At 48.5% G+C, this 19268-nt stretch overlaps 1 protein-coding gene across 4 annotated transcripts in view; it reads left to right on the top strand.

Annotated features, from left to right (window-relative positions):
- The first annotated feature begins 1528 nt into the window (after positions 1 to 1528).
- The window catches only part of arhgap4b (Rho GTPase activating protein 4b), a 47224-nt gene continuing 29484 nt past the window's right edge, over positions 1529 to 19268 (top strand). For 2 of the 4 annotated variants that reach the window (XM_071368382.1, XM_071368380.1), the window contains exons 1-2: positions 1531 to 1958; positions 3475 to 3608. In XM_071368382.1, coding sequence (XP_071224483.1) covers positions 3539 to 3608 — 70 coding nt within the window. In that variant the 5' untranslated portion in view covers positions 1531 to 1958; positions 3475 to 3538. Of the gene's footprint in view, positions 1959 to 3474; positions 3609 to 19268 lie in introns of all 4 variants that reach the window. The other 2 variants (XM_071368384.1, XM_071368381.1) reach the window with 2 other exon arrangements.

The following is a 19268-nucleotide window of genomic DNA, read 5'->3' as shown; positions in this document are numbered from 1 at the left end:
TTGAAAGCTCCTGCTTTGAGCTGGATGTGTCAATGTGTAGTTCATACATGCATAATCTATGATCAGAATGACTGTTTTACCTCAATTAGCCACAATATCCCTAGTTTGAAAGCGACTGTTTTTCTGGAAGCTGTGCTGCGCCATTTTCTCTACATTTTCCCCCAACTTGAGCCAGCACCCTAGCAATTCGAGTTCAGCTAATGAGCTTCAGCCCCTCGCCATATGAGTGACAGCTAGCAAGAGGCACATCATGCACACAAAGAGAGAGAGAGAGCAATGACATGTGTAGTAGTAAGGAATTTTCAGGGACCACTTTTGGCTCGTGAGCGTTGCTTTCAGAACTACTGGCTAAAAAGAATACAAAAGTACCAGAGAATCTCTTTATCTTACCCTGGCTATAGTCAAATCCCCAAGACTACATATCACAAACCAGAGGAGGCTGGTGGGAGAAGCTATAGGAGGAAGAACTCATTGTAATGGCTGGAATTTAATAAATTGAATGGTATCAAACATAAGGAAACCACGTTTGACTCTGTTCCATTCATTCTCTTCCAGTCATTATAATGAGCCCCTCCTCCAATAACTCCTCCCACCAGCCTCCTCTGCCAAAAACTGTCTCGGGGATTCGGTTGTGGTTTTATTGAGGGTTTATCATCGACATCACATAACTACATTCTCCACATTGCAATAGTGATTTGTAGTTTCCTCAGATACCAATATAGCTAGCGTTTCCCTCCGTATACACCCGGTGGTGCCAATACGCCAAAAAAGGCTATTGTTCTGGAATTGAATCAAAAGCATATCACATCTATACAGTGTTCGTCTATGTCGTGACCTGTTTTTTGATACTGCTGCCACTGTTCTTTGCACTAATGAACCTTATAATTGAAAATGTCATATTTATTTTCTCTATAAGTATAACGTTTTTGGGGGGTATAGCAACCTATGTATATTTTTTTCTCTGAATATAAATGTCTGCTGTTTTTATTATGCTGAAACCAAATTGCCCTGCAATGGGCCAATAGAGAATCTGAATCAGCCAATTAACCATTGTTGGCTACATATGTTGAAAATGACTCTGTATCAAATATGTGTTATAACTAGCGTTCTCTCTCCTCACCACATCCGCTGTGACTGAGCAGAGATGAAGGATGCAGAGGAGACAGTGAGCAACACTGTGTGTATCTGTGTGTATATATGAATGTGAGTGTATGTGTGTGTGCGCTTCGTGCATGCATGTGTGTTGAGAGACAAGGGGCTGTTCGATGGTGATTGTATTAAGCTAAACAATACAAGGTCGTCAGAAAAACATTTAATGGCTGAGAAAGAGAAAGGGAGATGGAGGGAGAGTTCGAGAGAATGGGAGGGAGAGATGGAGGGCAATATAGACAGGGAGGGAGGGTGTGAGGGAAAGGGAGATGGAGAGAGGGAGAGAGAGAGAGGCTGAGAGGGGAAGACAGTATCTGGTATTTCTAGTAGGCCTCGAGGAGGAAAGAGGAGAGGATGGGGGTGTGGCTTAGGTTATGAAATTCACTGAGAGAGAGAGAGAGTTCTGTGTGTGTGTGTGTGTGTGTGAAAGGGGGGGCTGTGTGTGTGTGAGAGAGGGAGAGATAGGGAGACAGGGAGGAGGGCTAAGTATGTATGTGACAGAGAGGATGAAAATGAGACGGGGACAGAGAAGAGGGCTGTGTGTGTAAAAGAGAGGGAGAAAAAGAGGGAAATATAAGAGAGCTGTGTTTGATAGAGGGAGGAGAAAAAAGAGATTGAGGGAGGGCTGTTTTGAGGATGTGCTTGAAAACGGAGGAGGGAGGAGGAAAAGGAGAGAACTGAGCTGAGAAAAATCTGTCTGATCCGCACACTGGTCTCTGCGATAGAGGAGAGAGGGAGGAGGAGAAGAGAGGCGGAAGAGAAGAGAGGATAGGAAGAAGAAGCGAGAGAACACAGGACTGCACAGTGAGGTATGGCTGTCATGGGTTGCTTTATTCATAGCTATGACAGAGGCGTGTGTATGAGTTTGTGTGTATGTATGAACAATTCATAAATTAGGCTGTTTGTGTGCATATGTGTGTGTGTGTGCGTGTGTGTGTGTGTGTGTGTGTGTGTGTGTGTGTGTGTGTGTGTGTGTGTGTGTGTGTGTGTGTGTGTGTGTGTGTGTGTGTGTGTGTGTGTGTGTGTGTGTGTGTGTGTGTGTGTGTGTGTGTGTGTGTGTGTGTGTGTGTGTGTGTGTGTATGACTGCATTGACCCTGCGTTTGCTGATGTATGATGGATGGAATACGGTTAGATTATTAATGATGTAATGTTAGTGCAGAATTTTCAGTGTGTCCGTGTGTGTGTGTGTGTGTGTTTGTCTATATATCTTAATGGTGTGTATGTGGATGTGTATATAAATCGTGCCGATGAATGTGTTTAGGTGTGTGTGTGTGTGTGTGTGTGTTCATTCGTTTCATATATTGTGTGTGCACATGCACAGTTGGGCAATTTGACATGATCAAATGTTTCTGCGCATGAGCTCAGCTAGCCAACATCGCCATGACAAGGCTTCATAATGTGTGTGTGTGTCACACTACTTAATAGCGTGATCAGGGATTTCTATTGGAGCAGACGTATCTGAGACTCTTCATATCATATACAGTATCTATAGCCTATCCACTGATGTTCCAGCTAGCTATCAGTGGATTAGCATGTGCTAGCCAGTTAGTTTTAATAGAAAGCAACATGGAAGAGGTTCTAAAAGGCAAGGTGAAGCTGTCTGTTAGCAGCACAGGATGTGGCAGGGTGTGTGTGTGTGTGCGTGTGTTTGTGTGTGTGTGAACCCTAACCCTACAGCACTTCATAACCTTCATTATTCAGATTACTCATCGTCTCCCGATGCGGATGCGCAGGACTATGGTAGATGAAGGAACCAATCTACCTTTTCAGACTGCCAGAGTATTTATCTGGTCAATATGGCAGTGTGTTATGTCTGCTGTTTGTAACAGTGTGTTGTAGGTGAAAATGTGATTGTATTTTAAATTGTATTTGAATGTTTAAGGACTCTTGGAAGATTAGTCCAAATGAGGACTAAAGGAGATCCTAATCAAATCAAATCAAATCTCCTTATCTCTCTCTCGCTTCCTCTTTCTCTCTGTCTTTCTCTCTATCTTTTTCTTTCTTTCTCTCTTTTCATCTCTCTTTCTTTCTCTCTCTCTCTCTCTCCATTTCTCTCTCTCTCTCTCTCTCTCTCTCTCTCTCTCTCTCTCTCTCTCTCTCTCTCTCTCTCTCTCTCTCTCTCTCTCTCTCTTTCTCTCTCTCTCCATTTCTCTCCATTTCTCTCTATCTCTCTCTCTCTCCATTTCTCTCTCTCTCTCTCTCTCTCTCTCTCTCTCTCTCTCTCTCTCTCTCTCTCTCTCTCTCTCTCTCTCTCTCTCTCTCTCTCTCTCTCTCTCTCTCTCTCTCTCTCTCTCTCTCTCTCTCACTCATGTTCATCTGCTTAGACAGATTCACATTGGAGACCTGGAGGATCTATTGACAGGGTTAGAGGTCAGGGACTAGGCAGACATGATGACATCACATGGAAAGCTGAGGATGCAGAGAGGGAGTCTATATGAGTATGACTCCCAGATCAAAGGTGAGAACACATACTTTTCTGTGTGTGTGTTCATACATACAGTATACTGCATGTACTGTCTAACTTGTGTTGTCGTGTGTATGTTCATGTGAGTTCATACATGTGTGTATGTGTGTACACGTGTGTTCGTGTGTGTGTTCATGCATGTACTGTGTGAACTTCTTTTGTGATCAAATGTTTTTTATTTAGTAATAATAACTGTCAGCAAACATGAATACATACATACACAATTAGGTTCCAACTCCCCTCCCCCATCCCCATCCCTCCCGAGGACTTTTGGGATCAAATGAAATCAACACACATTGACCAGAAAAATAAAAAATAAAAACTCAAAGCAGCACATTCAAAGTATCTTCTTTAGCTCCACGAACGCATCACAGACACTGACTGTACAAAATATTAGGAACCCCTTCCTAATATTGCGTTACACCCCCTTTTGCCCTCAGAACAGCCTCAATTTGTTGGGGCATGGACTCTACAAGGTGTCAAAAGCATTCCACAGTGATGCTGGCCCATGTTGACTCCAATGCTTCCCACAGTTGTGTCAAGTTGGCTGGTAGTGGATCTCTACTCCGAAAATAGCTTGTTCCATCTCATCCCTCAGATGCTCAATTGTATTGAGATCTGGTGACTGGGCAGGCCACTGCAGTAAGCTGAATTCACTGTCATGTTCGTGGAACCTTTCCTGGACAATCCTAGCCTTGTGGCATTGGGCATTATCCTGCAGAATTTTTTTTATCTGCAGATGGATACATTGCTGCGATGAAGGGATGCACCTGATTGGCAATGATGTTCAGCTATCCTGTGGCATTCAAACATTGCTCCACTTTTATAAAGGGGCCCAATGTGTGGCATAAAAACACACCCCACACCATCACACCACCGTCACCAGCCTGCAATGTTGACACATGGCATGATGGATGCATGTACTCATGTGGTTTTCTCCATACCGTGGTCCTCCCATCAGTGTGAAACAGCAGGAACCGGGGTTCATCAGACCAGGCAATGTTTTCCCAATTCTCCATTGTCCAGTGTTTTCATTCCTTAGCCCACTGCAACTGCAGTTTCTTGTTTTTTGCTGAAAGAAGTGGAACTCTGTAACGTCGTTGGCTGCCATACCCAATTCATGTCAAGATACAACAAGTTGTGCCTTCTTTTATGGGTCTTTGAGCAACAATGTTGAAATGGACTGTCAGTTGACTAAATGTAGCCTGCCTGTTGCTCTGCACAATTCGTGTCTGCCTCCTTTGTCCTTTTTCATCAATTACCTATTTTTGACCACTGGCCTGCCGTTGGCTGGATGTCCTTACACATGGGAAACTGTTGAGTGTGAAAGACCCAAGAGAGTTGCAGTTCTTGACACATTCAAACCAGTGTGCCTGACACCTAGTACCATACCCCATTCAAAGGCACTTAAATATTTTGTCTTGCACATTCACCCTAAATGGAACACATACACAATGCATGTCTCAATTGACACAAGGCTTAAAAATCCTTCTTTAACCTGTCTCCTCTCCTTTGTCTTCCTAATGTTTTGTACACCAAAAAAGTGAATATACATTGATGGATAAAGAGTGAGTTTTGAGGCTTCCATCGTACTACAATCATTTTCTTGGCAGCCGTTAGGCCAGCAAGAAATCAAATCAAAGTTTATTCGTCATGTACACAGATTAGCAGATGTTATCACAGGTTCAGCGAACAGTGCCGAAATACCTAGCAATAAAAAAATAATTACACACATAATCCAGCAAAATACATATAAAGTGGGTGAAACAATATGTAAACATTATTAAAGTGACCAGTGTTCAATGACTATGTACATAGTACATAGGGCATCAGCAAGGGCATTGAAGATGAAATGTGGCTGGGTCTTTCAGTGTGACAATGATCCCAAACACACCGCCCGGGCAACGAAGGAGTGGCTTCGTAAGAAGCATTTCAAGGTCCTGGAGTGGCCTAGCCAGTCTCCAGATCTCAACCCTATAGAAAATCTTTGGAGGGAGTTGAAAGTCCGTGTTGCCCAGCAACAGCCCCAAAACATCACTGCTCTAGAGGAGATCTGCATGGAGGAATGGGCCAAAATACCAGCAACAGTGTGTGAAAACCTTGTGAAGACTTACAGAAGACGTTTGACCTCTGTCATTGCCAACAAAGGGTATATAACAAAGTATTGAGATAAACTTTTGTTATTGACCAAATACTTATTTTCCACCATCATTTGCAAATTAATTAATTAAAAATCCTACAATGTGATTTTCTGGATTCATTTTGTCTGTCATAGTTGAAGTGTACCTATGATGAAAATTACAGGCCTCTCTCATCTTTTTAAGTGGGACAACTTGCACAATTGGTGGCTGACTAAATACTTTTTTGCCCCACTGTACCTACACGTACGCTACATTCACAAGACGCAGGCCTCCTTATTATTCCTAGGCAGGGCTTTCTCCTATAGAGCTCAATTTTTATGGAATGGTTTGCCTATCCATGTGAGGGACAGACTCGGTCTCGAACTTTGTCTTTATTGAAGACTCATCTCTTCAGTAGGTACTATGATTGAGTGTAGTCTGGCCCAGGAGTGTGAAGGTGAACGGCAAGGCACTGTAGTAACGAACCGCCCTTGCTGTCTCTGCCTGGCCGGCTACCCTCTCTCCACTGGGATTCTCTGCCTCTGACCCCATTACGGGGGTTGAGTCACTGGTTTACTAGTGCTCTTCCATGCCGTCCCTAGGAGGGGTGCGTCATGTCGTGCCAGGCTTTTTTTACTATACACGACTTGAGTGGGTTCAGTCACTGACGTGATTTTCCTGTCCAATTTTTCCCCCACTCGGGCTTGTGCAGTGGAGGAGATCTTCGTGGGCTATACTCAGCCTTGTCTCTAGTGGTGCGGGGGCTGTGCTTTGGAAAGTAGGTGGGGTAATATCCTGCCTGGTTGGCCCTGTCCGGGGGTATAGGTCGGACAGGGCCACAGTGTCCCCCGACCCCCCTGTCTCAGCCTCCAATATCTATGCTGCGATAGTCTATGTGTCGGGGGGCTAGGGTCAATCTGTCCAATCCAGTGAAATTGTCCTGTCTTATCTGGTGTTCTGTGTGAACTTAAGTATGCTCCCTCTAATTGTCCTATCTCTCTCTCGGAGGACCTAAGGCCTAGGGCCATGCCTTAGGACTACCTGGCCTAATGACTCCTGGTTGTCCCCAGTCCACCTGGTTGTGCTGCTGATCCAGTTTCTGCTGTTTTGCTTGTGGCTATGGAACCCTGACCTGTTCACCAGATGTGCTACCTTGTCCAGGACCTGCTGTTTTCAACCCTCTCTCTCTTGTTCTCCATCTCTCTCTCTCTCTCTCTCTCTGTACCTCACCTCCTCTCTTGACCTCTGAATGCTCAGCTATGAAAAGCCAACTGACATTTACTCCTGAGGTGCTGACCTATTGCACCCTCTACAACCACTGTGATTATTATTTGACTCTGCTGGTCATCTATGAATGTTTGAAAATCTTGGATAGATTTTCGAAGGCATGTCGAATAATTCCTCTTCCTGGTCTCCCCACTGCTCTCCAGGTCACAGAGGCACTCTTCTAGCAGATCTTCTCACATTTGTATTTGTATTTATTGTGGATGCACCATTAGCTACTGCCAAAGCAGCAGCTACTCTTCCTGGGGTCCAGCAAAATTAAGGCAGTTTATACAATTTTAAAACATTACAATACATTTCACAACACACTGTGTGCCCTCGGGCCCCTACTCCACCACTACCACATATCTACAGTACTCTGTGTGTGTGTCAATGTTTTGTCGCTTGGGTATGCATGGGTGTCCAAGCTGTGTGCCAGTAGTTTAGATGGACAGCTTGGTGCATTCAACATGTCAATACCTCTCATAAATAAAAGTAGTGATGAAGTCAATCTCTCCTCCACTTTCAGCCAGGAGAGATTGACATGCATATTATCATTAGCTTTCTGTGTACATGCATGTGCCAGCCGTGCTGGCCTAAGTCCTTTTTTGTGGCACCTGACCACACAACTGAACAGTATTCAAGGTGCGACAAAACTAGGGCCTGTAGGACCTGCCTTGTTGATAGTGTTGTTAAGAAGGCAGAGCATCGCTTTATTAAAGACAAAGTTCTCCCCATCTTAGCTACTACTGCATCAATATGTTTTGACCATGACAGTTTACAATCTAGTGTTACTCCAAGCAGTTTAGTCATCTTAACTTGCTCAATTTCCACATTATTTAGATGAGGTTTCGGATTTAGTGAGTGTTTAGTTCCAAATACAATGCTTTTAGTTTTAGCCCTAAATATTTCTAACTTATTCCTTGCTACCCACTCTGAAACTAACTGCAGCTCTTTGTTGAGTGTTGCAGTCATTTCAGTCGCTGTAGTAGCTGACGTGTATAGTGTTGAGTCATCCGCATACATAGAAACTCTGGCTTTACTCAGTCAGTGGTATGTCGTTGTAAAAAAAATTAAAAGCAAGGGGCCTAAACAGCTACTCTGGGGAATTCCTGATTCTAACTGAATTATATTTGATAGGCTTCCATTAAAGAACAACCTCTGTGTTCTGTTAGACAAGTAACTCTTTATCCACATTATAGCAGGGGGTGTAAAGCCATAACACAAGTTTTTCCAGCAGCAGACTATGATCAATAATGTCAAAAGCTGCACTGAAGTCTAACAAGACAGCCCCCACAATCATTTTATCATCAATTTCTCTCAGCCAATCATCCGTCATTTGCGTAAGTGCTGTGCTTGTTGAGTGTCCTTCCCTATAAGCATGCTGAAATTCTGTCAATTTGTTTACTGTGAAATAGCATTGTATCTGGTCAAACACAATTTTTCCCCCAGAAGTTTACTAAGGGTTGGTAACAGGCTGATTGGTCGGCTATTTGAGCCAGTAAAGGGGGCTTTACTATTCTTAGGTAGCGGAATTACTTTTGCTTCCCTACAGGCCTGAGGGCACATGCTCTCTAGTAGGCTTAAATTGAAGATGTGGCAAATAGGAGTGGCAATATCGTCTGCTATTATTCTCAGTAAATTGTCCGATCCTGGTGGCTTGTCATTGTTGATAGACAACCATTTTTTCACCTCTTCCACACTGACTTTACGGTGTTCAAAAGTACAATTCAGTCCAACTGGCAGGTGGAGAAGACGAACCAGGAGCGTTATGGCCTTCCGGAGGACATCGTCTCCGACCGTGGCCCCCAATTCACATCACGAGTATGGAAGGCCTTCTTGGAGAAGCTCGGGGTCACGGTCAGCCTCACTTCTGGGTATCAGCATCAGTCCAACAGGCAGGTGGAGAGGATGAACCAGGAGCTGGGGAGGTTCCTGAAGAGTCACTGTCTGAACCGGTGTAACAGTTTAACTTTAGTCCGTCCCCTCGCCCCGACCCGGGCGCGAACCAGGGACCCTCTGCACACATCAACAACTGACACCCACGAAGCATCGTTACCCATCGCTCCACAAAAGCCGCGGCCCTTGCAGAGCAAGGGGAACCACTACTTCAAGGTCTCAAAGCGAGTGACAATAACCGATTGAAACGCTATTAGCGCGCACCACCGCTAACTAGCTAGCCATTTCACATCCGTTACACCGGCAGGGTGAGTGGGCAAGATTCCTTCCATAGGCAGAGTACGCCCAGAATTCACTGTGACACTCCTCCACTGGGTTGACTCCCTTCCAGTGTGTTCTGGGTTTTCAGCCGGCACTGGCTCCGTGGACTCCAACGCTCCTGCGGTTGAGTGGTTCCAGTGCACTGAAGAAGTGTGGAGCTGCTGTATCTCACCCTCGTTTCAGGTCTCCCTTCTCAGGCCGGTGGTTCCTGGTCCCCTAGCTGGGTCTGCTCCAGTATCTGGTGGACTGGGAGGGGTATGTCCCTGAGGCGATGTGTTGGGTTCCGGTAGAGGACATTCTGGATACCAACATCATCCGTGATTTCAATCTTCGCCGCCTGGATCGACCCGATCCTCGTCCCCGGGGTCATCCTCCTGGTCGACGTCGTCCTTCAGCAAGAGCCGCGCGTCAGGGGGGGGGAACTGTCACATCTGCTCCTCCCCTCCGGCGTGCGACGTCGCTGGAATACTAACCACCGGTCCTGGGAAACATCATTACGTGCTGGCACTCATCGTTATGATTCACACCTGGACCTCATTACCTCCCCTTTCCTTTTGTTCATAGGTCCTTTCCTTTTGTTCATTGCTCAGTTGGTCTTGCACCTGTGTGCATGGTACCGCGCTTCTGTTACGCTGTCTTGTTTCATGTTTGTTGTTTTCATTAAACATTTTACCTGCACCTGTTTCTTGACTCACGGAGTCATCATTACACTTTGACATCTGCTGATTTAAAAAGGGTTTCATAAATACATTTGATAGCCTAACATGTGACAAATCTGATTTAGTGTATTTTCATTGGGTAAGCATTACAATAAGCTGCCTCAATATTTGCAGCCGTAGGTGGTAATATCTATCTAGGAGTTCTGAAATAATTCTAATGTTATGGAAAGATTTTAATCGAGGAAGCTGATCCGAGAGCAGCGCTCCTTTTCTTTTCGATCCTTTGGTTCCCTGTGTGCTGTTTTGGGAAACGCATGTCACATCTTCTGCTGTTGTAGGAAAGATGGATTGTTAAAACACTTCTTACTTCTTAAAACACCCATCACTATTGGGAAACCGGGCCCTGGTACCTTTATACACATGGTTTGGGAATGCCCTTAGGTGTCTATATTCTGGGGTGAAGTAGCATCAAACTTGTCCACTGTGTTAAATATTCCTGCATCTAAATGTTTTTCTGTACTTCATTTATCTTTGTCAGATGCACATTCTTCCATTCTGACCAATTGGAATCTATGCTTCAAGATTGTTTTGATCACGCGGACATGGAAATGTTCCGGGTTGCCTCTGAGAATAGTATCAATGTACACTGAGTAAACAAAACATTAAGAACACCTGCTCTTTCCATGACATAGACTGACCAGGTGAATCCAGGTGAAAGCTATGATCCCTTATTGATGTCACTTGTTAAATCCACTTCAGTCAGTGTAGATGAAGAGATGGGTTAAAGCAGTTTAAAGCCTTGAGATAATTGCGACATGGATTGTGTATGTGTGCCATTGAGGGTGAATGGGCAAGACATGGTATGGTAGCAGGTGCTATGTGTCAAGAACTGCAAGGCTGCTGGGTTTTTCACACAACAGTTTCCTGTGTGTATCAAGAATGGTCCACCACCCAAAGGACATCCAGCCAACTTGACACAACTGTGGGAAGCATTGGAGTCAACATGGGCCAGCATCGCTTTGTAACACTTTTGACACCTTGTAGAGTCCATGCCCTGACGAATTGAGGGCAAAAGGGAAGGGTGGGTGCAACTCAATATTAGAAAGATGTTCCTAATGTTTTGTATATTCAGTGTATACACTGACTGTGACTGGGTTAATCAGGAAGTGCATAGAACACCACATTTAACCATAGCAAGGTGACTGGGAAAACTGGACTTGCACAAGCAGACCAGCTACGTCCTCTGTAAGGCAATCAAAGAGGCAAAACGACAGTACAGGGACAAAGTGGAGTTGCAATTCAACGGTTCAGACATGAGACCTATGTGACAGGGACTCCAGACAATCACGGATTACAAAGGGAAAGCCAGCCACATTGCGGCCACCAACGCCTCGCTCCTGGACGAGCTAAACACCTTCTTCGCCCGCTTCGAGGAAAACAACATCGAGCCACCGACACGGGCCTCCGGCGCTCATGAGGACTGTGTGCTCTCATTCTCCATGATCGACGTAAGTAAGTAATTTAAGCGTGTTAACCCTCGCAAGGCTGCTGGCTCAGATGGCATTCCAAGCTGCGTACTCAGAGCATATGCAGATGTCTGGAGTGTTTACGGACATATTCAATCACTCCATGTTCCAGTCAGTTGTCCCCACATGCTTCAAGATGTCCACTATTGTTCCTGTACCCAAGAAGGCGGAGGTAACTGAACTAAATGACTATCGCCCTGTAGCACTCTCTTCTGTAATCATGAAGTGCTTTGAGAGGCTAGTTAGTGACCGTATCAACTCCACCTTACCCGACACCCTAGACCAACTGCAATTCACTTATCGCCTCAACAGATCCACGGATGACGCAATCGCCATTGCACTGCACACTTCCCTATCCCACCTGGACAAGAGAAATGCCTATAAGAATGCTGTTCATCAACTACAGCTCAGCCTTCAACACCATAGTGCCCTCCAAGCTCATCACTAAGCTCAGCTCCCTGGGTCTGAACCCCTCCCTGTGCAACTGGGTCTTGGGCTGACCCCAAGTGGTGAAGGTAGGCAACAACACCTCCACCACGCTGACCCTCAATACGGGGGCCCCACAGGGGTGCATGCTCAGCCCCCTCCTGTACTCCCTGTTCACCCATGACTGCGTGGCCACGCATGTCTCCAACTCAATCATCAAGTTTGCTGATGACACAACAGTGGTAGGCCTGATTACCAAAAACGATGAGATAGCCTACAAGGAGGAAGTGAGAGCTCTGCAGGAGAAGTGCCAAGAAAACAACTTCTCCCTCAACATGAACAAAACGAAGGAGCTGATCGTGGAATACAGGAAACAGCAGAAAGAGCACGCCCCCATCCATATCGACGGGCCGCATTGGAGAGTGTAAAAAGCTTCAAGTTCCTTGGCATGCAGCAGGCTGAAGAAATTTGACTTGGTCACTAAGACCCTAACGAACATCTATAGATGCACCATTGAGAAAATCATGTCGGCTGTGTGAACGCTTGGTACCGCAATTGCACTGCCCGCAACTGTAGGGTTCTCCAGAGTGTGCGGTCAACCCAACGTGTCACCGGGGGCACACTGCCTGCCCTCCAGGACCTCTACAGCACCCAGTGTCACAGGAAGGCCAAGAAGATCATCAAGGACCTCAACCACCCGAGCCACGGCCTGTTCACCCAGCTACCATCTAGAGCGAGGAGACAGTACAGCTGCATTATAGCTGGGACAGAGAGACTGAGAAACAGCTTCTATATCCAGGCCATCAGACTGTTAAATAGTCACCACTAGCCAGCCTCTGCCCAGTACCCTGCCCTGCACCTTAGTCACTGTTACTAGCCACCTACCACCCGGTACCCTGCCCTGAACCTTAGTCACTGTTACTAGCCACCTACGACCCGGTACCCTGCCCTGCACCTTAGTCACTGTTACTAGCCACCTACCACCCGGTACCCTGCCCTGAACCTTAGTCACTGTTACTAGTTGACCTCCACCCGGTACCCTGCCCTGAACCTTAGTCACTGTTCTAGTTGACCTCCACCCAGTACCCTGTCCTGAACCTTAGTCACTGTTCTAGCTGACCTCCACCCAGTACCCTGCCCTGAACCTTAGTCACTGTTCTAGCTGGCCTCCACCCAGTACCCTGCCCTGAACCTTAGTCACTGTTACTAGTTGACCTCCACCCGGTACCCTGCCCTGAACCTTAGTCACTGTTCTAGCTGGCCTCCACCCAGTACCCTGCCCTGAACCTTAGTCACTGTTACTAGTTGACCTCCACCCAGTACCCTGCCCTGAATCTTAGTCACTGTTACTAGTTGACCTCCACCCGGTACCCTGCCCTGAACCTTAGTCACTGTTCTAGTTGACCTCCACCCAGTACCCTGCCCTGAACCTTAGACACTGTTCTAGCTGACCTCCACCCAGTACCCTGCCCTGAACCTTAGTCACTGTTCTAGCTGACCTCCAACCAGTACCCTGCCCTGAACCTTAGTCACTGTTCTAGCTGGCCTCCACCCAGTAACTTGCCCTGAACCTTAGTCCCTGTTCTAGTTGACCTCCACCCGGTACCATGCCCTGAACCTTAGTCACTGTTCTAGCTGGCCTCCACCCAGTACCCTGCCCTGAACCTGAGTCACTGTTCTAGCTGGCCTCCACCCAGTAACTTGCCCTGAACCTTAGTCCCTGTTCTAGTTGACCTCCACCCAGTACCCTGCCCTGAACCTTAGTCACTGTTCTAGTTGACTTCCACCCAGTACCCTGCCCTGAACCTTAGTCACTGTTCTAGCTGACCTCCACCCAGTACCCTGCCCTGAACCTTAGTCACTGTTATAGCTGACCTCCACCCAGTACCCTGCCCTGAACCTTAGTCACTGTTCTAGCTGACCTCCACCCAGTACCCTGCCCTGAACCTTAGTCACTGTTATAGCTGACCTCCACCCAGTACCCTGGCCTGAACCTTAGTCACTGTTCTAGCTGACCTCCACCCAGTACCATGCCCTGAACCTTAGTCACTGTTCTAGTTGACCTCCACCCAGTACCCTGCCCTGAACCTTAGTCACTGTTCTAGCTGACCTCCACCCAGGACCCTGCCCTGAACCTTAGTCACTGTTCGAGCTGACCTCCACCCAGTACCCTGCCCTGAACCTTAGTCACTGTTCTAGTTGACCTACACCCAGTACCCTGCCCTGAACCTTAGTCACTGTTCTAGTTGACCTCCACCCAGTACCCTGCCCTGAACCTTAGTCACTGTTCTAGTTGACCTCCACCCAGTACCCTGCCCTGAACCTTAGTCACTGTTCTAGCTGGCCTCCACCCAGTACCCTGCCCTGAACCTTAGTCACTGTTACTAGTTGACCTCCACCCGGTACCCTGCCCTGAACCTTAGTCACTGTTCTAGTTGACCTCCACCCAGTACCCTGCCCTGAACCTTAGACACTGTTCTAGCTGACCTCCACCCAGTACCCTGCCCTGAACCTTAGTCACTGTTCTAGCTGACCTCCAACCAGTACCCTGCCCTGAACCTTAGTCACTGTTCTAGCTGGCCTCCACCCAGTAACTTGCCCTGAACCTTAGTCCCTGTTCTAGTTGACCTCCACCCGGTACCATGCCCTGAACCTTAGTCACTGTTCTAGCTGGCCTCCACCCAGTACCCTGCCCTGAACCTGAGTCACTGTTCTAGCTGGCCTCCACCCAGTAACTTGCCCTGAACCTTAGTCCCTGTTCTAGTTGACCTCCACCCAGTACCCTGCCCTGAACCTTAGTCACTGTTCTAGTTGACTTCCACCCAGTACCCTGCCCTGAACCTTAGTCACTGTTCTAGCTGACCTCCACCCAGTACCCTGCCCTGAACCTTAGTCACTGTTATAGCTGACCTCCACCCAGTACCCTGCCCTGAACCTTAGTCACTGTTCTAGCTGACCTCCACCCAGTACCCTGCCCTGAACCTTAGTCACTGTTATAGCTGACCTCCACCCAGTACCCTGGCCTGAACCTTAGTCACTGTTCTAGCTGACCTCCACCCAGTACCATGCCCTGAACCTTAGTCACTGTTCTAGTTGACCTCCACCCAGTACCCTGCCCTGAACCTTAGTCACTGTTCTAGCTGACCTCCACCCAGGACCCTGCCCTGAACCTTAGTCACTGTTCGAGCTGGCCTCCACCCAGTACCATGTCCTGAACCTTAGTCACAGTTCTAGTTGACCTCCACCCAGTACCCTGCCCTGAACCTTAGTCACTGTTCTAGCTGGCTTCCACCCAGTACCCTGCCATAAACCTCAGACACTGTTCTAACTGGCCTCCACCCAGTACCATGTCCTGAACCTTAGTCACTGTTCTAGTTGAACTCCACCCAGTACCCTGCCCTGAACCTTAGACACTGTTCTAGCTGACCTCCACCCAGTACCCTGCCCTGAACCTTAGTCACTGTTATAGCTGACCTCCACCCAGTACCCTGCCCTGAACCTTAGTCACTGTTCTAGCTGACCTCCACCCAGTACCCTGCCCTGAACCTTAGTCACTGTTATAGCTGACCTCCACCCAGTACCCTGGCCTGAACCTTAGTCACTGTTCTAGCTGACCTCCACCCAGTACCATGCCCTGAACCTTAGTCACTGTTCTAGTTGACCTCCACCCAGTACCCTGCCCTGAACCTTAGTCACTGTTCTAGCTGACCTCCACCCAGGACCCTGCCCTGAACCTTAGTCACTGTTCGAGCTGACCTCCACCCAGTACCCTGCCCTGAACCTTAGTCACTGTTCTAGTTGACCTACACCCAGTACCCTGCCCTGAACCTTAGTCACTGTTCTAGTTGACCTCCACCCAGTACCCTGCCCTGAACCTTAGTCACTGTTCTAGTTGACCTCCACCCAGTACCCTGCCCTGAACCTTAGTCACTGTTCTAGCTGGCCTCCACCCAGTACCCTGCCCTGAACCTTAGTCACTGTTACTAGTTGACCTCCACCCGGTACCCTGCCCTGAACCTTAGTCACTGTTCTAGCTGGCCTCCACCCAGTACCCTGCCCTGAACCTTAGTCACTGTTACTAGTTGACCTCCACCTAGTACCCTGCCCTGAACCTTAGTCACTGTTACTAGTTGACCTCCACCCGGTACCCTGCCCTGAACCTTAGTCACTGTTCTAGTTGACCTCCACCCAGTACCCTGCCCTGAACCTTAGACGATGTTCTAGCTGACCTCCACCCAGTACCCTGCCCTGAACCTTAGTCACTGTTCTAGCTGACCTCCAACCAGTACCCTGCCCTGAACCTTAGTCACTGTTCTAGCTGGCCTCCACCCAGTAACTTGCCCTGAACCTTAGTCCCTGTTCTAGTTGACCTCCACCCGGTACCATGCCCTGAACCTTAGTCACTGTTCTAGCTGGCCTCCACCCAGTACCCTGCCCTGAACCTGAGTCACTGTTCTAGCTGGCCTCCACCCAGTAACTTGCCCTGAACCTTAGTCCCTGTTCTAGTTGACCTCCACCCAGTACCCTGCCCTGAACCTTAGTCACTGTTCTAGTTGACTTCCACCCAGTACCCTGCCCTGAACCTTAGTCACTGTTCTAGCTGACCTCCACCCAGTACCCTGCCCTGAACCTTAGTCACTGTTATAGCTGACCTCCACCCAGTACCCTGCCCTGAACCTTAGTCACTGTTCTAGCTGACCTCCACCCAGTACCCTGCCCTGAACCTTAGTCACTGTTATAGCTGACCTCCACCCAGTACCCTGGCCTGAACCTTAGTCACTGTTCTAGCTGACCTCCACCCAGTACCATGCCCTGAACCTTAGTCACTGTTCTAGTTGACCTCCACCCAGTACCCTGCCCTGAACCTTAGTCACTGTTCTAGCTGACCTCCACCCAGGACCCTGCCCTGAACCTTAGTCACTGTTCGAGCTGGCCTCCACCCAGTACCATGTCCTGAACCTTAGTCACAGTTCTAGTTGACCTCCACCCAGTACCCTGCCCTGAACCTTAGTCACTGTTCTAGCTGGCTTCCACCCAGTACCCTGCCATAAACCTCAGACACTGTTCTAACTGGCCTCCACCCAGTACCATGTCCTGAACCTTAGTCACTGTTCTAGTTGAACTCCACCCAGTACCCTGCCCTGAACCTTAGACACTGTTCTAGTTGAACTCCACCCAGTACCCTGCCCTGAACCTTAGTCACTGTTCTAGCTGGCTTCCACCCAGTACCCTGCCATAAACCTCAGACACTGTTCTAACTGGCCTCCACCCAGTACCCTGCCCTGAACCTTAGTCACTGTTCTAGTTGAACTCCACCCAGTACCCTGCCCTGAACCTTAGTCACTGTTCTAGCTGACCTCCACCCAGGACCCTGCCCTGAACCTTAGTCACTGTTCTAGCTGGCCTCCACCCAGTACCCTGCCCTGAACCTTAGTCACTGTTCTAGCTGACCTCCACCCAGTACCCTGCCCTGAACCTTAGTCACTGTTCTAGCTGACCTCCACCCAGTACCCTGCCCTGAACCTTAGTCACTGTTCTAGCTGACCTCCACCCAGTACCCTGCCCTGAACCTTAGTCACTGTTCTAGCTGGCCTCCACCCAGTACCCTGCCCTGAACCTTAGTCACTGTTCTAGCTGGCCTCCACCCAGTACCCTGTCCTAAACCTTAGTCACTGTTCTAGCTGACCTCCACCCAGTACCCTGCCCTGAACCTTAGTCACTGTTCTAGTTGACCTCCACCCAGTACCCTGCCCTGAACCTTAGTCACTGTTCGAGCTGATCTCCACCCAGTACCCTGCCCTGAACCTTAGTCACTGTTCTAGCTGACCTCCACCCAGTACCCTGCCCTGAACCTTAGTCACTGTTCTAGCTGACCTCCACTCAGTACCCTGGCCTGAACCTTAGTCACTTTTCTAGCTGATCTCCACCCAGTACCCTGCCCTGAACCTTAGTCACTGTTCGAGCTGACCTCCACCCAGTACCCTGCCCTGAACCTTAGTCACTGTTCTAGCTGACCTCCACTCAGTACCCTGGCCTGAACCTTAGTCACTTTTCTAGCTGATCTCCACCCAGTACCCTGCCCTGAACCTTAGTCACTGTTCTAGCTGACCTCCACTCAGTACCCTGCCCTGAACCTTAGTCACTGTTCTAGCTGGCCTCCACCCAGTACCCTGCCCTGAACCTGAGTCACTGTTCTAGCTGGCCTCCACCCAGTAACTTGCCCTGAACCTTAGTCCCTGTTCTAGTTGACCTCCACCCAGTACCCTGCCCTGAACCTTAGTCACTGTTCTAGTTGACCTCCACCCAGTACCCTGCCCTGAACCTTAGTCACTGTTCTAGCTGACCTCCACCCAGTACCCTGCCCTGAACCTTAGTCACTGTTATAGCTGACCTCCACCCAGTACCCTGCCCTGAACCTTAGTCACTGTTCTAGCTGACCTCCACCCAGTACCCTGCCCTGAACCTTAGTCACTGTTATAGCTGACCTCCACCCAGTACCCTGGCCTGAACCTTAGTCACTGTTCTAGCTGACCTCCACCCAGTACCATGCCCTGAACCTTAGTCACTGTTCTAGTTGACCTCCACCCAGTACCCTGCCCTGAACCTTAGTCACTGTTCTAGCTGACCTCCACCCAGGACCCTGCCCTGAACCTTAGTCACAGTTCTAGTTGACCTCCACCCAGTACCCTGCCCTGAACCTTAGTCACTGTTCTAGCTGGCTTCCACCCAGTACCCTGCCATAAACCTCAGACACTGTTCTAACTGGCCTCCACCCAGTACCATGTCCTGAACCTTAGTCACTGTTCTAGTTGAACTCCACCCAGTACCCTGCCCTGAACCTTAGACACTGTTCTAGTTGAACTCCACCCAGTACCCTGCCCTGAACCTTAGTCACTGTTCTAGCTGGCTTCCACCCAGTACCCTGCCATAAACCTCAGACACTGTTCTAACTGGCCTCCACCCAGTACCCTGCCCTGAACCTTAGTCACTGTTCTAGTTGAACTCAACCCAGTACCCTGCCCTGAACCTTAGTCACTGTTCTAGCTGACCTCCACCCAGGACCCTGCCCTGAACCTTAGTCACTGTTCTAGCTGACCTCCACCCAGTACCCTGCCCTGAACCTTAGTCACTGTTCTAGCTGACCTCCACCCAGTACCCTGCCCTGAACCTTAGTCACTGTTCTAGCTGGCCTCCACCCAGTACCCTGCCCTGAACCTTAGTCACTGTTCTAGCTGACCTCCACCCAGTAACCTGCCCTGAACCTTAGTCACTGTTCTAGCTGACCTCCACCCAGTACCCTGCCCTGAACCTTAGTCACTGTTCTAGCTGACCTCCACCCAGTACCCTGCCCTGAACCTTAGTCACTGTTCTAGCTGACCTCCACCCAGTACCCTGCCCTGAACCTTAGTCACTGTTCTAGCTGGCCTCCACCCAGTACCC

This window comes from Salvelinus alpinus, chromosome 26 (assembly GCF_045679555.1).
Source record: "Salvelinus alpinus chromosome 26, SLU_Salpinus.1, whole genome shotgun sequence".
Classification (NCBI taxonomy): domain Eukaryota; kingdom Metazoa; phylum Chordata; class Actinopteri; order Salmoniformes; family Salmonidae; genus Salvelinus; species Salvelinus alpinus.
The sequence above is the reverse complement of the archived record's forward strand: the minus strand, read 5'-3'. Positions and strand labels throughout refer to the sequence as shown.